The 19,384-nt window shown below is 47.3% G+C and overlaps 1 protein-coding gene across 4 annotated transcripts in view; it reads left to right on the forward strand.

Annotated features, from left to right (window-relative positions):
- LOC143933510 (uncharacterized) overlaps positions 1 to 19,384 on the forward strand; it is a 33,696-nt gene that overhangs the window by 2,362 nt on the left and 11,950 nt on the right. For all 4 annotated transcript variants that reach the window (XM_077456422.1, XM_077456424.1, XM_077456421.1 and 1 more), the window contains exons 2-4: positions 10 to 60; positions 9,706 to 10,172; positions 10,657 to 10,725. In XM_077456422.1, coding sequence (XP_077312548.1) covers positions 20 to 60; positions 9,706 to 10,172; positions 10,657 to 10,725 — 577 coding nt within the window. In that variant the 5' untranslated portion in view covers positions 10 to 19. The remainder of the gene's footprint in view (positions 1 to 9; positions 61 to 9,705; positions 10,173 to 10,656; positions 10,726 to 19,384) is intronic.

Consider the following 19,384-nt stretch of genomic DNA (forward strand, 5'->3'; position numbering starts at 1 on the left):
TCTTAACAGAACATCAGTCATGGCCAAGGAGCCCCTGAAAAAACCTGTTCAAGAAACTGGGTAAGTGTGAACAACAAGAATAATTATAATTATATATATTATATAATAACTGTAATACCTGATAGAAATAATATACAGAAAACAAAATGAATGTAGAATTCCAACAACAATAGCAAAAAATAATCTCTGGTTTGGGAGGAATTGGAACACCTGCCTGGTTTTTGTTGCTATCTGTCTCCCTCGCTGGGGGGAGAAACATGCTCTTATTGTGTACTGGTTATCATTAGGGATGAGCCGAACACCCCCCGGTTCGGTTTGCACCAGAACTTTCGAACGGACCCCAAATTCGTACGAACGTTAGAACCCCATTGAAGTCTATGGGACTTGAATGTTCGAAATGAAAAGTGCTAATTTTAACGGCTAATATGCAAGATACTGTCCTAAAAAGGGTTTGGGGACCTGGCTCCTGCCCCAGGGGACATGGGTCAATGCCTAAAATGTTTTTAAAAACGGCCGTTTTGGCGGGAGCACTGATTTTAATGACGATTAAAGTGAAAAAAAAGTGAAATATTCCTTTAAATATGGCGCATGGGGGGTGTCTGTAGTATGCCTGTGAAGTGCCACGTGTTTCCCGTGTTTAGAACAGTCCCTGCACAAAATGACATTAAACGGAAATAACACCATTTAAAACTGCTTGCGGTTTTAATGTTATATCTGGTTCCTGCAATATGGTTGAAAATCATTGAGAAAAATGGCATGGGTAGCCCTCCCTGCCCATTACCAGCCCCTTTGGGTCTTGTACGCATATTAAGGGGAACCCCGTACCCATATTAAAAAAAGGAAATGCGTGTGGCCCCCAGGCCCTATATACTCAGAACAGCAGTATACAGGCGGTGCAAACAAGACAGGGACTGTGTAGGTTTGTTGTGTTAAGTTGAATCTGTTTGTAATTTTCAACCGGTACATTTTTAAAGTGTAGCTCCATTCAAAAAAACTATTTTTAAGCTTTTTGGAAAACATAGGGAAGGGTTATCACCCCTGTATAATTTGTTTTGTCGTCCATCTTTTTTCATCCCACTTGCTGTTGTCTCCTTCCGTTTGCAAGTAGGAGATGTTTGTAAATTGGATGTTTGAAAGTAGGGGCTGCCCTATATGCTCTGCAGAAATGGCGGAACAAGGTGTTGGTTTTGCCACAACATTGTAAGCCCTCAAAGTGACTCTTGGTGGGCGCTGGAGCGCCCTGCTGTGAACGATTATATCAAGAATTGTAATTACATGCCATTGTTGAACAGTGGTAGAAAAATTGACCTTTGGTGGTTGTGGTGCTGGTGCCACAACACTATAAGTCCTCACCATTACTCTGGGTGGGCACAGGAAGGGGCCCTCCTGGGAAATATTATATCAAGAATTGTAATTACATGTCCCTGTTAAACAGGGGCAGAAAAATTTGGCCTTAGGCACTGCTGCTGGTGCCACCACACTGCAACCTCTTCCATATACTCTAGTTTTATTGCAGGAATTAGCCCTGCTGCAAAGCATTGCATCAAAAATTGTAATTAAACGCCCCTGTTAAACAGGGGCAGAAAAATTGGGCCTTAGGCACTGGTGCTGGTGCCACCACACTGCAACCTCTGCCATATACTCTAGTTTTATTGCAGGAATTAGCCCTGCTGCAAAGCATTGCATCAAAAATTGTACTTAAACGCCCCTGTTAAACAGGGGCAGAAAAATTGGGCCTTAGGCACTGGTGCTGGTGCCACCACACTGCAACCTCTGCCATATACTCTAGTTTTATTGCAGGAATTAGCCCTGCTGCAAAGCATTGCATCAAAAATTGTAATTAAACGCCCCTGTTAAACAGGGGCAGAAAAATTGGGCTGATGGCATCAACCAGAACCAGAAATGTTCTTCCAACATATCAGCAGAGGAGGAAGAAGATAGACAATCAACATAACAGGACAGTCACTCAGCATCAGCATAGGCAGTCTTGAAGGGATGTGATATTTCAAAAAAAATTATTCTGTTACATCAGCTTCAGGTGCTTGGTAGCTGTGGGTGATCCAAGACTGATTCATCTTGATGAAGGTCAGTCGATCAACTGATTCGGTGGACAGGCGCACCCTGTGATCGGTAACAAAGCCACCAGCAGCACTGAAGGTGCGTTCCGAAAGAACGCTGGATGCAGGACAGGCCAGTAGCTCAATTGCATACTGTGCAAGCTCTGGCCAGTGATCCATCCTCAAGACCCAGTAAGCCAGAGGATTTTCGGTGGGAAAGGTGTCCAAGTCTGACCTTGCCCCTAGGTATTCCTGCACCATGTAAATCAGACGCTGGCGATGGGTGCTGGAAATGATCATACCTTGGGGCTGCGGACTAAAAAATTGTCTGAAAGCATCGGTCAGACGGCCACCTTCTCCACCACTCCTTCTGACCGATGCCTCAGCAACACGTTGTCCAGGACCAGGAGTTTGTAACCTCCCAGTCTCTGGGAACGCGTTGCATTGAGCTTTCTGCAAGGCCTCCCGGAGATGTCTCATCCTCTGCTCCCTCTGCGATGGCAAGATAAGGTCGGCAACCTTACCCTTGTACCGTGGATCAAGGAGAGTGGCCAGCCAGTAATGGTCCCTCTCCTTGATCCGAAGAATACGAGGATCCTTCCGCAGGCTTTGCAGGATCAGGGAGGCCATGCAGCGTAGGTTAGCTGAGGCATTCGGTCCGGAGTCCTCTGGGTCACTAAGGACAACATGATCCGCAGCTACCTCCTCCCAGCCACGTACAAGTCCACGTGTTTCTTGGGACTGTAAATCATCCCTACAAGACTGCTGCTGCTGCTGCTGCTGCTGAGTGCCAGCCTCCACCTCCATGCTGACACAATCATCCTCCTCCTCCTCTTCCTCCTCCTCATCCTCTTCCTGTGTGATGGGTGGCACAGCAGGAACACTGTCTGGATAAAGGGGGCCTTGAGAGGCAAGGAAGTCCTCCTCTTCCTCCCTCTGTTCTGCCTCAAGTGCCCTGTCCATTATTCCACGCAGCGTATGCTCCAAGAGGTGGACAAGAGGTACAGTGTCACTGATGCATGCACTGTCACTGCTCACCATCCTTGTGGCCTCCTCAAACGGTGACAGGACAGTGCATGCATCCCTGATCATGCCCCACTGGTGTGGTGAGAAAAAACCGAGCTCCCCTGACCCTGTCCTGGTGCCGTAGTCGCACAGGTACTCATTGATGGCCCTCTGCTGCGTGTGCAGCCGCTGCAGCATGGCCAATGTTGAGTTCCATCTGGTGGGCATGTCACATATAAGGCGGTTCTTGGGCAGGTTCAACTCCTTTTGGAGCTCAGCCAGCCGAGCACAGGCATTAAATGATCGGCGGAAATGCACACAGACTTTCCTGGCCTGCTTCAGGACATCCTGTAAGCCGGGGTACCTGCCCAAGAACCGCTGCACCACCAGGTTAAGGACGTGAGCTACACAGGGCACATGGGTCAGTTGTCCCTGTCGGAGGGCGGAGAGGAGGTTGGTGCCATTGTCGCAAACCACCATTCCTGGCTTAAGCTGGCGTGGCGTCAACCACCTCTCGGCCTGCCCCTGCAGAGCTGACAAAACATCCGCCCCAGTGTGGCTCCTGTCCCCCAAACAAACCAGCGCAAGCACGGCATGGCATCGTTTTGCCTGCGTACTTGCGTAGCCCCTGGAACGCCTACGGAGCACCGCTGGTTCTGAGGACAGAGCACTGGAAGAGGCCATGGAGGAAGAAGAAGAGGAGGGGGTGGAGGAGAGAGGTGTGTCACAACCAATAGTAGCATTTTGGAGGCGTGGTGGCGGAACAACCTCCAACACTACTGCACCTTGTCCTGCATCCTTCCCAGCTGCCAGAAGAGTGACCCAATGGGCCGTGAAAGACAGGTAACGTCCCTGTCCATGCCTGCTGGACCATGAGTCAGCGGTAATATGCACCTTACCGCTGACCGCCCTGTCCAGCGAGGCAAGGACATTGCCTTCCACATGCCGGTAGAGAGCCGGAATCGCCTTCCGTGAGAAAAAGTGGCGTTTGGGGACCTGCTACTGAGGAACCGCACATTGTACAAACTCACGGAAGGGGGCCGAGTCTACCAACTGAAAAGGCAGCAGTTGAAGTGCTAGCAATTTAGCCAAGCTAGCATTCAACCACTGGGCATGTGGATGGCTGGGAGTGAACTTCTTTCGCCGGTCCAGCAGCTGGGGCAGGGACATTTGCCTGCTATAATCGGACGTGGGTGTACTGCTAGCAGAGTTCCCGGAAGCAATTGGCTGTGACACACCTAATTCTACACCTTCATTCCTCTCAGAGCAGGTTTCAGAGAGGACTGAAGGTCTGGTGGGGTTGGAGATGCCAGCTGATGAGGAGCAAGGAGAGGTCTGCTTTGTTCTTTGGTGTGGGTCTTTGAGGTACGCTTGCCAACGAGCTGCATGGCAGGTCAACATGTGTCTGGTCAAGCATGTGGTGCCCAAGCGGCTGATGTTTTGGCCACGTGAGATACGCTTGAGACATATGTTGCAAATAGCAGCAGTGCGATCTGATGCACTCGTCTCAAAAAAGGCCCACACCAAAGAACTTTTAGAATAATGCGCAGAGGCAGCACTCTGCACAGGCGGAGCTCTGCGGTGTGATTCAGTCGGTGTGCTGCTCCTAAGCTGGCCCCCGGAGGCTTAGGAGCTGGCCCTCCTCCTCCTCCTCTCTCCTTCCAGGCACCCACGTGGAGTCAGTGCCCTTATCATCCCCTCCCTCTTCATCGCTGTAGCAAACCTGGCAGTATGCTGCAGCTTGTGGAACATGACTGCCAGATTGCTGTCCTTCTTGAGCATCCCCTCTCTCAGTGCTCACGCTACTGCCTTCCTCTAGCTGAGTGTCATCATCAGAGCCCACAAAACACTGGGCATCCTCCTGGAGCATATACCCAACACTGTGCTCAAAGAGTTCAGGAGACTCCTCAGGAGGACGTGGTGGGTCTAGGGAAGGAGTCACTGATGATGACATTGAGAGGAGGGAAGACGATGCCTTGGCAGCTGCTTTGCTAGTACCCTGAGACTGGGTGAGAGAGGATGAGGAGGATGAAGAGGGCTTGGGCATCCACTCTACCAAGTCGTTGGCATGTTGCGGTTCAACATGTCCAGCTGCAGAAAAGAAGGACAAGCATGTCCCATGGCCACGTGCTGATGACAATGCACCGCGTCCACGACCAGCACTGTTGTCTCTAGACACAGAGCTTGCTTGCCCTCTTTTATCGGCTCGCGCCTGTCTGCCTCTCCTTGCTGGCCTTCCAGACATGGTAATGGCCTGAAGGGAGTTGGGTAAAAAAGCAGTTGGGTAGTGTATATTGTGCTAGAGGCACACAACACCCACTAACTCCTGCAGATGCCTTTATTATAGAACACCAGAGATAAAGGGGTATATACAGATGTATACTGTGCTGTGCTGGAAGCACACACAACTTCCAATAACTCCTGCAGATGGCAAGTGGGCTCAAATAGAGAACAGCTATGTAGGTGGATATAGCGGTATGTACTGGGTACAGAGCACGCAGACAGCACGCACTATCTCCTAACACTACTGACTGCAAGCTCTATTATAAAAGATAGATCACTAGCTATATAGGTGAGGTGAATATAGCGGTGTATACTGCGGTCAGGGCACGCAGACAATAACCACTACACAACAGCAAGATCGAAAATCGTCCGAAAACGATCGGTGTGTACTGTGTTGAAGGTACACAGAACACCCACTGCTTCAGACGCCAACACACTACACAAGGCCGCTGCGCTGGCGGCCTTATATAGTGTGGGGCGTGCACTACACAGCCTGAGCTATGATTGGCCACAGGCATCCTGCCTGTGGCCAATCATGGCTCTCCTCGCTGCTGGCGCTGCGATTGGCCAAGCATGCGGGGTCACAGTGCATGCTTGGCCAATCATGAGCCAGCAATGCACTGCGCCATCGCAGTGCATTGTGGGCCGTGAGCGCCACACGAATTTGGCGCGAACGGACCAAAATGTTCGGACTTCGCCGAACGGACGAACAGCCAATGTTCGAGTCGAACACGAAGCTCATCCCTAGTTGTCATTGTCACTGGGACAAAAGGTGAAGGGAAATCCAAAATCTGACCATTGTCACCAGAGCAGAGGATAAGTCTTTAAATGGGGACACCTCATCATATGACAGCTGTCAAAGGTGTAGGCATCTCAGCGTACTTCCTCAACAAGTAGGCATCTCAGTGTACTTCCTCAACAAGTAGGCATCTCAGCGTACTTCCTCAACAAGTAGGCATCTCAGCGTACTTCCTCAACAAGTAGGCATCTTAGCGTACTTCCTCAACAAGTAGGCATCTCAGCATACTTCCTCAACAAGTAGGCATCTCAGTGTACTTCCTCAACAAGTAGGCATCTCAGCGTACTTCCTCAACAAGTAGGCATCTCAGCGTACTTCCTCAACAAGTAGGCATCTCAGCGTACTTCCTCAACAAGTAGGCATCTCAGCGTACTTCCTCAACAAGTAGGCATCTCAGCGTACTTCCTCAACAAGTAGGCATCTTAGCGTACTTCCTCAACAAGTAGGCATCTCAGCGTACTTCCTCAACAAGTAGGCATCTCAGCATACTTCCTCAACAAGTAGGCATCTTAGCGTACTTCCTCAACAAGTAGGCATCTCAGCGTACTTCCTCAACAAGTATATCGGAGGTGCTGGATTTAACTTATAGCTCATAGCTGAAGAATGTCAGTCGAGTTCACATGGAGCATAGTATCTCTGGTTAGACTTATCTCAGGGAAAAACAGGGTGCCCATTATCTAGGGAAACCAAATGTGACAAAGAACAGCCAACATGCTTTGGAGATTCAGACATTCCTCTTCATCAGGGCTTATAAATTCTGTGATTATTCTCAATGGAATGCTTTTATTACTTGTATGTGTATAATAAAGAGCAGTATTAGCAAGTCACATACCAGAGCATTCTTATGGTACTATTATATTTTTTTCAAGTACTAACAGACACTTATTAAGTCCAGCATTTATTAGCTCTAATGAAGGGGAAGAATACCCAAAACATTTGTTAACAAAGTTAAATGAGTTTGGACTTTTAGAACTTTGGCCTCATACTCTCATTAGTGGATCTTCAACTTTGGATTCCCTAGAGCTCCACATACCAGAGCATTCTTATGGTACTATTATATTTTATACAAGTACTAACAGCACCCTATGAAGTCCAGCATATATTAGCTCTAATGGAGGGGTAGAATACCCAAAACATATGTTAACAAAGTTAGATGATTTTGGACTTTTAGATCTTTGGCCTCATACTCTCATTAGTGGATCTTCAACTTTGGATTCCCCAGAGCTCCATATGAACACAACTGACTTTTTTTCCAACTATGAACTATAAGTTTAGTCTAGCAGCTGTGATATACTTATAAGAGGGTCTTCTTGGTTAGCTGGTTTTGACGCCAAGAGCACAAGTCCCTACACCTGCTCTAGACCTGCTCAAACACTGTCCCTCCTGCTGAGGCTAAACCCGCTCCCCCCACATGGAAGACAAATATATTTCCAATATATTTGGAAAAAATATAGATACTCTATATGCATGGCTCCGAACTGTCCCTGATTTCGAGGGACTGTCCCTGATTTGAAGCAATGTCCCTCTGTCCCTCTTCCATCCTAATTTGTCCCTCATTTTGATCTGTATAGTTATTGTATATAAAATGCACTTTTTACCTTTCCAAAAAGTGTTTCCCAGTGCTAAACCTTTCATCCAGTTTCTAAATCGCTGCATTTGTACATTTTAAAAGCCAATATAAAGGAAAACTAGTGGTAAAAAAAGACCTTCTGGATTTAATTAACTATTTTTTTCTTTAAATCTCCTTTAAGGGGGTGTGGCAGGGAGGGGCGTGTCCTATGCCTATATACGTTTGTCGGTAGGTGTCCCTCATTCCCATCTCAAAATGTTGGGAGGTATGTATATGTGACATATATTTACAATATATTGGAAATATATTTATCTTCCATGTGGGCCTCCTCCATCTTGTGCCCTGCTCCTTGCCATAGGCCTTCACATGACATTCCCAGCCATCGACCTTTGTATGCCCCAAAGGAAGAAATGTCCACACAAGAAGTCATTTTTCTGCACTTTACTGGTGGAAATCAGGGAACGGCATTACAGTCACATCACCGGGACATACATTCTGGAGTCACTTGACATTACACAGTCAATTACTTTGAGTGGATGGACGGCAGTAGTCACAAGTGAAAGCATGTGCAGCCATCTCCTATATAATCCCTATTCTGCCTGGGGTCATTAGTACGCACAGGACCGTGCTCTCTGTAGTTACCTCCTCCCGAGGTACATCTCTTTTGGGAACCCTCCAGGGAAACAACCTGACACAGGGATCTCTGACTAGGGTTGCCACCTTTTCTTCAAGCCAAACCCGAACACTTTAGCGGCACGCAGCATTTATTTTATTTTTTTTAATGGGGGAACACTATGGACTGTGTTATAAAATGGAACTCTGATGTAAGGGGGTTTCTGCTTACCAAAGCCCCCATTTACATCAGAATTCCCAGCATTCCCCATTAAATCAGGGTTCCCAAAGCTCCCCCTTACATCAGAGTCCTCCTTACCTTAGTGTACTCATTTGCTCGGGGGCAGGACAGAGAAGGGAGGGAGGGGGCCTATGCACTGGGTGGTTGTGGTACTTGGTTAATGGGGAGAATAGGTGTGTGCAAATTCCCAGGCAACAAGGGGAATCTGCAAGGCACTGGGTGAATAGGGTGTACTGAGGCACGCCCAAGTTGGATGGAGGGGGGGGTTGCAGTCCTGTTTGAATAATGTGTCTGGGTTTCAGACAGTCTGAAACCTGGACATATTATTCAAAACCTGGACTGTCCGGGTGAATCCTGGACAGGTGGCAACCCTATCTCTGACCTGGCCTATTGCAGCAGGTCCTAATCCCAACCTCCAGGAGCGACAGAGACTGCAGCTAGTTCCTCCTGCGTAAAGGTCCACTCCATCCGGCCTCCTGCCCTCTCCAGAGCCTATGTGGGCTGGTTACATTCACATATTGAAAGGGTGTTTAGCTACCATGCCTCAAGTCTGTCTGTGCTCCTCTCTACCTTACTTATATATGGGCACTGACTCACCTCTGACATTAACTGTAGGAGGGTTCTACCTACAAGGGGCCTAGCACCTGGTGACACTCTGTGCTGTAATCAGACTCTATTTTTAGTACAGTACCACCTAGTGGCAAAGTAGCTAACTGCACCTTCCTGCATACTTTTTGAGGAATATTAAAAGATTTTGGTCTCTTTGATCTTTGGTCATTCTGCTTTCTTCCTGTCATGCCACCAAGTCTAAAAACTGGCCATAGACGGTTCAAATCTTGGCTGGTTCAGCAGGGAATGGACAAGATTCCAACCATGTATGGACAGGCTGACTGTACTCAAGTTGATCGGTTTTTCATGCAATTATTGTCAGCGGCTAGAGCCACTAGCAGTAATCACTGTGTTCTCCCGGCCGGGACGGCTCCCCCCCCGCAACTGACTGTGATGATGGGGGACTTTAGAGCTTTTAGAGCCCATCTATGGCCAGCTTTAGTCTATCATAGTTTTGCTTGGATTTCTAGATTTCGGAACTAGGGTTTAAATAAAAAAAATCTAATGAAAATGTTATTATGTTATACAGGTCCAGTAATCAAACGGTGAAAGACCTTCCCCAAGGTGGGTCTGGAGTTAGTACCGCCGAGAAGTCAATGGCCATCGAATGGCTGGAGAGTGTGAGTGATAAGGGAGAGACACCACCGGTGGAAGAAAATGATGGATCGCCCAAGGAACGGGCTGCTTCTTCTGGGGTTAAGGATGGTCCCCCTCGCATAATTAAAGTAAGCGTCGAAACCCAGACAGAGACAGAATTGTTTGAGCGCAGCTCAGAGGCGAAACCAGAACCAGAAGTGGAAAAGGAAAGCGATATTAAGGAGATGAGCACACAAACCCTCCTAGAAGAAAAGGACCAGCTTTCCCCGGGACGTGACGTCAAAGTCAAAAAGAAAAAACAGCGACCGAAAAAGAAACGTCCCTCAAAGGAGAAGAAAGAAGCCCAACCGAATCCATCAAGCGATGACACACAAAGCTGGTCCATCTCATTGAAGTTTGGTACGTAAATCTTCCATCTTCAAAAAAAACGAGTGACCACCTACCCCTCCCCCTTTCCCCCATTACACATTGAATTGGGCTATCTGTGGCTTTTTTGACTGCTTACACAATGTTTAAAGGGGTTGTAAAGGTTGTTTTTTTATTTTCCAAATAGGTTCCTTTAAGCTAGTGCATTGTTGGTTTTCTTTGTCTGAATTTCTCACTTCCTGTTCCTCCTCAGTAAGCTGTTCAGTAAGCTGTTCTGGCTGACTAACCACCGCACGGATGATGGTGAGAAGTTTACTGAGGAGAAACAGGAAGTGAGAAATCCAGACAAAGAAAAAAAACATTTAGAAGGGAAACCGAAGGAAAAGGTAAGTGAACCAACAATGCACTAGCTTAAAGGAACCTATTTAGAAAACAAAAAACGAACCTTTACAACCCCTTTAAATCAGAATGTTCTAATAAATATTTTCTTGTGATTTTTTTTTTTTTTCCCCGGCAGGTAACATATCGCAACCGGCTTCCCCTTTGGTCTGCCTTTTGCTCATCTGCTTCTTTGGGGTCACACAATGTAAGTAAACCTTCAGGCCCGTACACACGATCCGAAAATCGTACGAAAAATGGCGCGTTTGAATCGATCGTACGATAATCGGATCGTTAGTACAGAGCTTTTCGAGAGCCGATCAGGACAGTTCGTCCGATATTATTCTATCGGAGATGAAGGGAATTATTTTTTTTTTTCTCGTACGATGCCAGATCGTACGATTTTCATTTAATCGGTACAGCTATCGTTCGGAAATGCAATCGAAATGCATTACAACACATGACATCATTTCCAATTTTTTTTTTTCGTCCGTGCGGAAATTTTCGTGACTTTAGTAAACTCATCAGATTTGACGTGAGATTAGCATGCAAAAAAAAAGCGGACGATCATTCATCCCATAATCGGATCGTGTGTACGGGGCATTAATGTCATATAAATGTAGCACCGTCCTAGTTTGGTAGGCTGCTAGGTAGGGCTGAAACAACTAATCGATTAATCGACAACTAATCGATTATGAAATTAATCGATTACCATTTTCATAATCGATTAATTGGCCAGTAACATAATAGGGTTAAAAAAAAACTAAAATGAGCCCTTTATAGTACAAAAATATAATTACTGTAAATATTACTTTCACTGTTCTACAGTAAAAAAAATTAACCCCTTCCAGTAGTATTTATCTGCTTTTTTGTACTATAAAGGGCTAATTTTAGTTTGTTTTGTTTTTTCTTTTTAACCCCATTATGTTACTAAACGTCTTAGGCCTGGTTCACATCTATATGTTTATTGGTGCTTTTTGCAGAAATGCACCACAGTTCATTTACATGGTTTCCTGCATATTTGGAAACGGTCAGAGACTTTTAACGCAAAACAGTGCTTTTTTTGGTTCAATACACTTCAATGGAGAAGCTGCAGAAAAGAATGTAATGCGTTTTTGCAGCAATTTGTGTTTTTTAATCTGCCCAAATTTTAATTTTTTTTTTAAATGCAAAAAACGCAAATTGCAGTAAAATCACGTGCGCAAAAATCAAAACGCACAGCAAAAAGCACTGCAGAAACAGATCAAAAGCAAAAACTGCATAGGAGTGTACCGCGCCTTATGCTGGCCTCACGGGTCAATTTTCAGGTGAGAATATTCAGATGAAAAATCTTTGTACATTCGCTAAATGAAAGAATTTTGTTTGAAATTTTCACTTAATTTCTGAACAAAAACCACATACACTGCCTGAAAATTCCTTTGAGCAAGAAGTTTTCTATTTCCAAATTTTCCCGTCACTGTGGTTGAAAATGAACATCAATTTGACCCACTTATTTTTTTTTATAGGTTATTAACCGATTAATCGATTAATCAAAACAATAATCGACCAACTAATCGATTATGAAAATAATCGTTAGTTGCAGCCCTACTGCTAGGTAAATTTAGTTAGCTGCTCTGTAGGCAGAGGAACAGTGGTTAGTTGTGTTAGGAGCTGTGCAGTGTTCCACAGGTTGCTGGTTGTCAGAGACCATGAATCAGACTGAGACAGAAGTACAGTTAAATCACACTTGTTTATTAATAATAATAATAATAATAATAATAATAATAAAAAAAAAAGGTAAACAGAGTTAATGTAGTCAAAACATAGCCAGAGTTCAGGAACCGGAATGGATAGTCAGACAAGCCAAAACGTCAGGGAGCCAGAGATGAGCGTAGTAGAACACCAAGCAGGATCTGGAGCCAGAAGGGATGTCAGCCAAGTAAGTCTTTAACAGGAACACAGGAGAACTTCTCTAGAGATGTGACCAAGGCGAAGGTAGAGATCATCTGGACTGGACGGCTTAAGTAGGCAGGACTGACGAGCAGGATCATCAACAGGTGAGTCACTGTGGAGAGATAGGAGCTGGCACTTAGCTGACAGCTGAGCGCCCAGCTCACAGAAGGAAGAGCTGAGCCCAGTCCTGACACTGGTCTTCTGCTTTCCCCTGTCTTCTAGAGTGTTTTAGAAGTATAGTGGGAGAAAAAGCAGGACAAGCAGCCTGAATATTTGCAGATCATCAGACAGTCCCTGGGGAGGCATGCCCGGAAGGTGGAGGGAAAGCCCATAAATACTCTGAGGGCAAGAAGACTGGGAGCCGAGTCCAGCCATGGGGAGGAGACCCCTGTTCTGGGGGCTCTGCCCTTGGGGCAGAGAGGAGAAGGAACGAGGTGTCAGGAGTTTGGTGCAGTCATTAGGGTCTCATCTAGGCTTTGTTGAGGACCCTACAAGAAAAAGACAGACTGGGTCAGCGAGGAGTCAAAGCAGTCAGGAGTTTTGGAGGGAGGAAGCTCCATTTCCCTCGGACTGAGTGAGCACCTAATCCAGCCATCCAAATAAGAAGTGACTGTAAAGTGCAATACACTACAAGTCAGGACCAAGTGCAGCCAGGAGTTGTGCAAGTCAACCTGTAGGTGGGGTGCAGCAACAATAACACACTCAGTCCCAGTGTAGAACTGGTATTGCAAAGACAGTTCACAAATAACCCAGTGAGAAGGCAGCCCAGCCAAGAACACTCACAGTTCTAACAGTAGATAGAGAGCAGAGTACAACCGGACTGACATTGCCTGTAGAGAGGGGTAGAATGTGGCTTGGCCGCCTTGAGCCCAAGCAAACAGATGTCCAGAGAAGTCGCAAGCCCCACAATTTGCCTTCTCATCAGGAACCTTTCCCTGCCGCTAGTCCTATCCGTACCAGGTGGGGTACCTGCCCCTTGCTTTGTGCACTGGTCCAAATCATTTGGTGGAAGGGGGATTATGGTGTGGGGGGTTGTTTTTCGGGGTTGGGTTGGGCTTGGCCCCTTAGTTCCAGTGAAGGGAACTCTTAAGGCGTCCGCATACCAAGACATTTTGGACAATTTCATGCTCCCAACTTTGTGGGAACAGTTTGGGGACGACTCCTTCCTGCTCCAACGTGACTGCGCAGCAGTGCACAAAGCAAGGTCCATAAAGACACGACTGAGTGGGTTTGGGGTGCAGGAACTTGACTGGTCCTGACCTCAACCCGAAAGAACATCTTTGAGATGAATTAGAGCGGAGACTGCGAGCCAGGCCTTCTCATCGAACATCAGTTCCCGACCTCACAAATGCGCTTCTGGAAGAATGGTCAAACATTCCCATAGACACATCTCCTAATCCTTGTGGGCAGCCTTTCCTAGAGGAGTTGAAGCTGTTGTAGCTGCAAAGGGCGGGCCAACTCAATATTGAACCCTACGGACTAAGACTGGGAGGCCATTAAAGTTCATGTGCGTGTAAAGGCAGGCGTCCCAATACTTTTGGTAATATGGTGTAGATCGCACTGGTTCACATCGGTGCAACTTTGAAATCGTGCTACTTGAGCATGATAACAAAAAGCCGCAGATCGGTGTGATTTACACCTCCAATATCAATGCGGCTTGTTGCGACTTCATTTAACAGATGTCTATGCAAGTCACAGTGAAATCCCCAAAAAGTAGCGCAGGAACCTTTTTCAATGTCGCTGCAACTGGAACAGCAACGATTTGAATGGTTCCATTGCCGGCAATATGGCGCGACTGAAAAATCGCATTACAAATTGGGGGCTAAGGCCAATAATAGTCCGAGAGCAGTGGAGAGATATCAGAAGATGGGCGGTGGTGACCTAACAACAGAGCTTACTGTAATGGCGCGTACACACGACCAGACTTTTTCGACGGACTAAGTCCTACGATCTTCCCGACGGACTTTTGGCGGATTTTTGGCCACGCACAAGCCCACCAAAGTCCGACGGATTCAAACGTGACGATGTACGACCGGACTAGAATAAGGAAGTTCATAGCCAGTAGCCAATAGCTGCCCTAGCGTCGGTTTCGGTCCGTCGGACCAGCACACAGACCAATGGATTTTTCGACCGGACTCAAGTCCGTCGGAAAGATTTGAAACATGTTTTATTTCTAGGTCTGCCTGACTTTTGGGGGGAAAAAAAAGTCCGCTGGAGCCCACACACGATCGAATTGTCGGCCGGATTCCTAGTCTGCCGGAAAGTCCGATTGTGTGTACACAGCATAAGGTTTAATTCAGTACGGAGTACGGAGACATGTAGGTGAGGTGCGGCGTGGTGTGGTGGCAATAATGCACGCAGTCCAAGTACGACGTAAAGAATTAGTATTGAAGTAATGCAAAAACAGTTCACAGTAAACCCGGAGGGAAGATAGCCAATCGGGAGCACTCAACAGTAGTGATGGCCGAACGGTTCGCCCGGCGGTCGTTTCGCGGCGAATTTCCGACATTCGCGGTCCGCACGTTCGAACGCCTTTTTCCGTCGTTTGCCGCGGCGGACTTACGTGTTTAATGTATACAAGAACTTTAACCTTTGGTGACACGTTTATCATGTGATACAGGACAGCCAATTGAGACATGACAGCACATGGACACTTGTACATTCCCCCTAACCTATAAATACACCCGATCCGGTGGCCATTTTACATTCTTTCTTCTGTTACGATAGGGACAGGTTCCTGTGTGGAGTAGGGAGAGATAAACCACTAGCTATTTGGTACACAAAAGTTCTTTTCAGGACTGGTATAGGTGTTAGGTGTTGATAGGTTTGCTGTGCTGCTGATTCTTGCAGCAGCCTGAGTGTCTTTTGTTAGTTTAGAGAAAGGGAAAGGACGGTGTATGCTACAGGGACAGCCAGATTAGTCTTTCATCATCATCATCATCATCATCATCATTAGCTGTTACTATCAAGGTCCACAAAAGAGCTGTTCCAGTAACCACTAATCGTTCTCTTTTTTTGCCAATTTGTATAGGGACAGGAAGGAAGCAGTGTTGTCAGGCAGTGAGGGTAATTTTAAAGACTTGCTGTTATTATTAGTTCCACAAAGGTTCTTTTCAGGACTGGTATCAGTGGTACAGTAATAGGCTTGTACATGTATAATATTCTTTCTTCCAAATATAGAAAGGATATTATACTTGACTGCTGCCCTTCTGCTGCAGTCTGCTAAACATTCACAACTCACTTGTTCCACAAAAGTTCTTATAAGGACTGGTAACTTGGTATAGGGTGCTACGGTACATAGGCTTGAGTGCGGTACAGTCTGCTGTTCTGTAAGGACCGCTATCGGTCCACAATAGATAGGGTTGACGTGCACCACTGCTGACCGCTGCCCTATACTGCAGCAGTCCTTCAGCGGTATAGGGACTGACGTACAGTCTGCTAATCACTAACACACAACCTGCTTGTTCCACAAAAGTTCTTATAAGGACTGGTAACTTGGTATAGGGTGCTACGGTACATAGGCTTGAGTGCGGTACAGTCTGCTGTTCTGTAAGGACCGCTATCGGTCCACAATAGATAGGGTTGACGTGCACCACTGCTGACCGCTGCCCTATACTGCAGCAGTCCTTCAGCGGTATAGGGACTGACGTACAGTCTGCTAAACACTAATACACAACCTGCTTGGTCCACAAAAGTTCTTATAAGGACTGGTAACTTGGTATAGGGTGCTACGGTACATAGGCTTGAGTGCGGTACAGTCTGCTGTTCTGTAAGGACCGCTATCGGTCCACAATAGATAGGGTTGACGTGCACCACTGCTGACCGCTGCCCTATACTGCAGCAGTCCTTCAGCGGTATAGGGACTGACGTACAGTCTGCTAAACACTAATACACAACCTGCTTGGTCCACAAAAGTTCTTATAAGGACTGGTAACTTGGTATAGGGTGCTACGGTACATAGGCTTGAGTGCGGTACAGTCTGCTGTTCTGTAAGGACCGCTATCGGTCCACAATAGATAGGGTTGACGTGCACCACTGCTGACCGCTCACCTATACTGCAGCAGTCCTTCAGCGGTATAGGGACTGACGTACAGTCTGCTAATCACTAACACACAACCTGCTTGTTCCACAAAAGTTCTTATAAGGACTGGTAACTTGGTATAGGGTGCTACGGTACATAGGCTTGAGTGCGGTACAGTCTGCTGTTCTGTAAGGACCGCTATCGGTCCACAATAGATAGGGTTGACGTGCACCACTGCTGACCGCTGCCCTATACTGCAGCAGTCCTTCAGCGGTATAGGGACTGACGTACAGTCTGCTAATCACTAACACACAACCTGCTTGTTCCACAAAAGTTCTTATAAGGACTGGTAACTTGGTATAGGGTGCTACGGTACATAGGCTTGAGTGCGGTACAGTCTGCTGTTCTGTAAGGACCGCTATCGGTCCACAATAGATAGGGTTGACGTGCACCACTGCTGACCGCTGCCCTATACTGCAGCAGTCCTTCAGCGGTATAGGGACTGACGTACAGTCTGCTAAACACTAATACACAACCTGCTTGGTCCACAAAAGTTCTTATAAGGACTGGTAACTTGGTATAGGGTGCTACGGTACATAGGCTTGAGTGCGGTACAGTCTGCTGTTCTGTAAGGACCGCTATAGGTCCACAATAGATAGGGTTGACGTGCACCACTGCTGACCGCTCACCTATACTGCAGCAGTCCTTCAGCGGTATAGGGACTGACGTACAGTCTGCTAATCACTAACACACAACCTGCTTGTTCCACAAAAGTTCTTATAAGGACTGGTAACTTGGTATAGGGTGCTACGGTACATAGGCTTGAGTGCGGTACAGTCTGCTGTTCTGTAAGGACCGCTATCGGTCCACAATAGATAGGGTTGACGTGCACCACTGCTGACCGCTGCCCTATACTGCAGCAGTCCTTCAGCGGTATAGGGACTGACGTACAGTCTGCTAATCACTAACACACAACCTGCTTGTTCCACAAAAGTTCTTATAAGGACTGGTAACTTGGTATAGGGTGCTACGGTACATAGGCTTGAGTGCGGTACAGTCTGCTGTTCTGTAAGGACCGCTATCGGTCCACAATAGATAGGGTTGACGTGCACCACTGCTGACCGCTGCCCTATACTGCAGCAGTCCTTCAGCGGTATAGGGACTGACGTACAGTCTGCTAAACACTAATACACAACCTGCTTGGTCCACAAAAGTTCTTATAAGGACTGGTAACTTGGTATAGGGTGCTACGGTACATAGGCTTGAGTGCGGTACAGTCTGCTGTTCTGTAAGGACCGCTATCGGTCCACAATAGATAGGGTTGACGTGCACCACTGCTGACCGCTGCCCTATACTGCAGCAGTCCTTCAGCGGTATAGGGACTGACGTACAGTCTGCTAATCACTAACACACAACCTGCTTGTTCCACAAAAGTTCTTATAAGGACTGGTAACTTGGTATAGGGTGCTACGGTACATAGGCTTGAGTGCGGTACAGTCTGCTGTTCTGTAAGGACCGCTATCGGTCCACAATAGATAGGGTTGACGTGCACCACTGCTGACCGCTCACCTATACTGCAGCAGTCCTTCAGCGGTATAGGGACTAAGAGTTTTGTCACAGGGTCATTTAAAAAATGACATGCAGAGGAAGAGGCAGGCCCTTCCGCAGGGGTGGTAGGGGTAGGGCAGGAGCAACAGGCTTGAGCCAAAGTGGGAAGTTGCAGAAGGTGCGTTCAATTACTTTAAAGGATGCACCAGACTTGGTTGAGTGGCTCGCTCAGCCTTACTCTTCTGCACCCTCCTCATCCTCTCGATCTGCACCCTCTTCTTCACTCTCTGCTATGTGCACCCCCAAAGACACTACCACCAACAACACGACCACCACCACCACCACCACATACCTTCCGCTTGAGTCACTGGAATTATTTTCCGATCCATATCAAGAGGACATTTCTGATGCGCAGCCACTCTTGGTATTGGATCAGGAAGAGGAGGTAGCAACAAGCGCTACTCAGCAGTCTGACGCCAGTACCCAGATCAGCCCAAGGAGGAGGTTGGTCCCCGGTGTTGCTGCCTACTCCGAGATCTCTACTTATAGCGGTGGGGAAGGTGACGTTGATGATGACGTGTCTAGTGATGTCACGTGGGTGCCCACAAGAGAGGAAGAGGAGGGGAGTTCAGAGGGAGATATGGACCAGCAGATAGGGAGGAGAAGCAGCAATGACTTACATTGCACAGCAGGGACAAAGCAGACTGCAAATGTATCAGGAGCGAGTCATCGACCATGTACGGTCACATCTGGCGCTCCCAGGACACCGGCACATGGCTCCGCAGTGTGGGCTTTTTTTAACGTGTCCGCTGCTGACAATAGCGTTGCCATCTGCAATCTTTGCAGTCAACGCGTTAGTCGCGGTAAGCCCAATACTCACCTAGGGACGACCGCCTTAAGAAGGCACATGAGCAGCCATCACCGAGCCCAGTGGGAGCAACGGAACACACAAAGCCACACTGCAGGCTCTCACCGTCCAGCCTCGTCTTCTACTTCTCCTTCTCCTCTCTCCTCACAATTGTCCTCCACTCCACCTTCCATCACGCCAAGCTCACATTTTTCTGCAAAAAGGCAGGCTTCCGTGGGCCTAATGTTTGAGCGTAAAAAAATGATGATGCCGGATAACCCTCTTGCCCAACGGTTGGCGGCTGGCTTGTCAGAACTCATAGCCCGCCAACTACTGCCATATAAACTGGTGGACTCGGAGGCCTTTCGCAAATTTGTGGCCATTGGAACACCACAATGGAAGGTCCCAGGAAGGAAGTATTTCTCAGAGAAGGGCATCCCAGAGCTATATGGCCATGTTCAGCGGCAAGTGAATGTATCTCTGGCACACAGTGTCGGTGCCAAGATACATCTGACCACA

This window comes from Lithobates pipiens, unplaced genomic scaffold (assembly GCF_037356315.1).
Source record: "Lithobates pipiens isolate NorthernLeopardFrog02 unplaced genomic scaffold, aLitPip1_a1.2 Scaffold_27, whole genome shotgun sequence".
Taxonomy (NCBI): domain Eukaryota; kingdom Metazoa; phylum Chordata; class Amphibia; order Anura; family Ranidae; genus Lithobates; species Lithobates pipiens.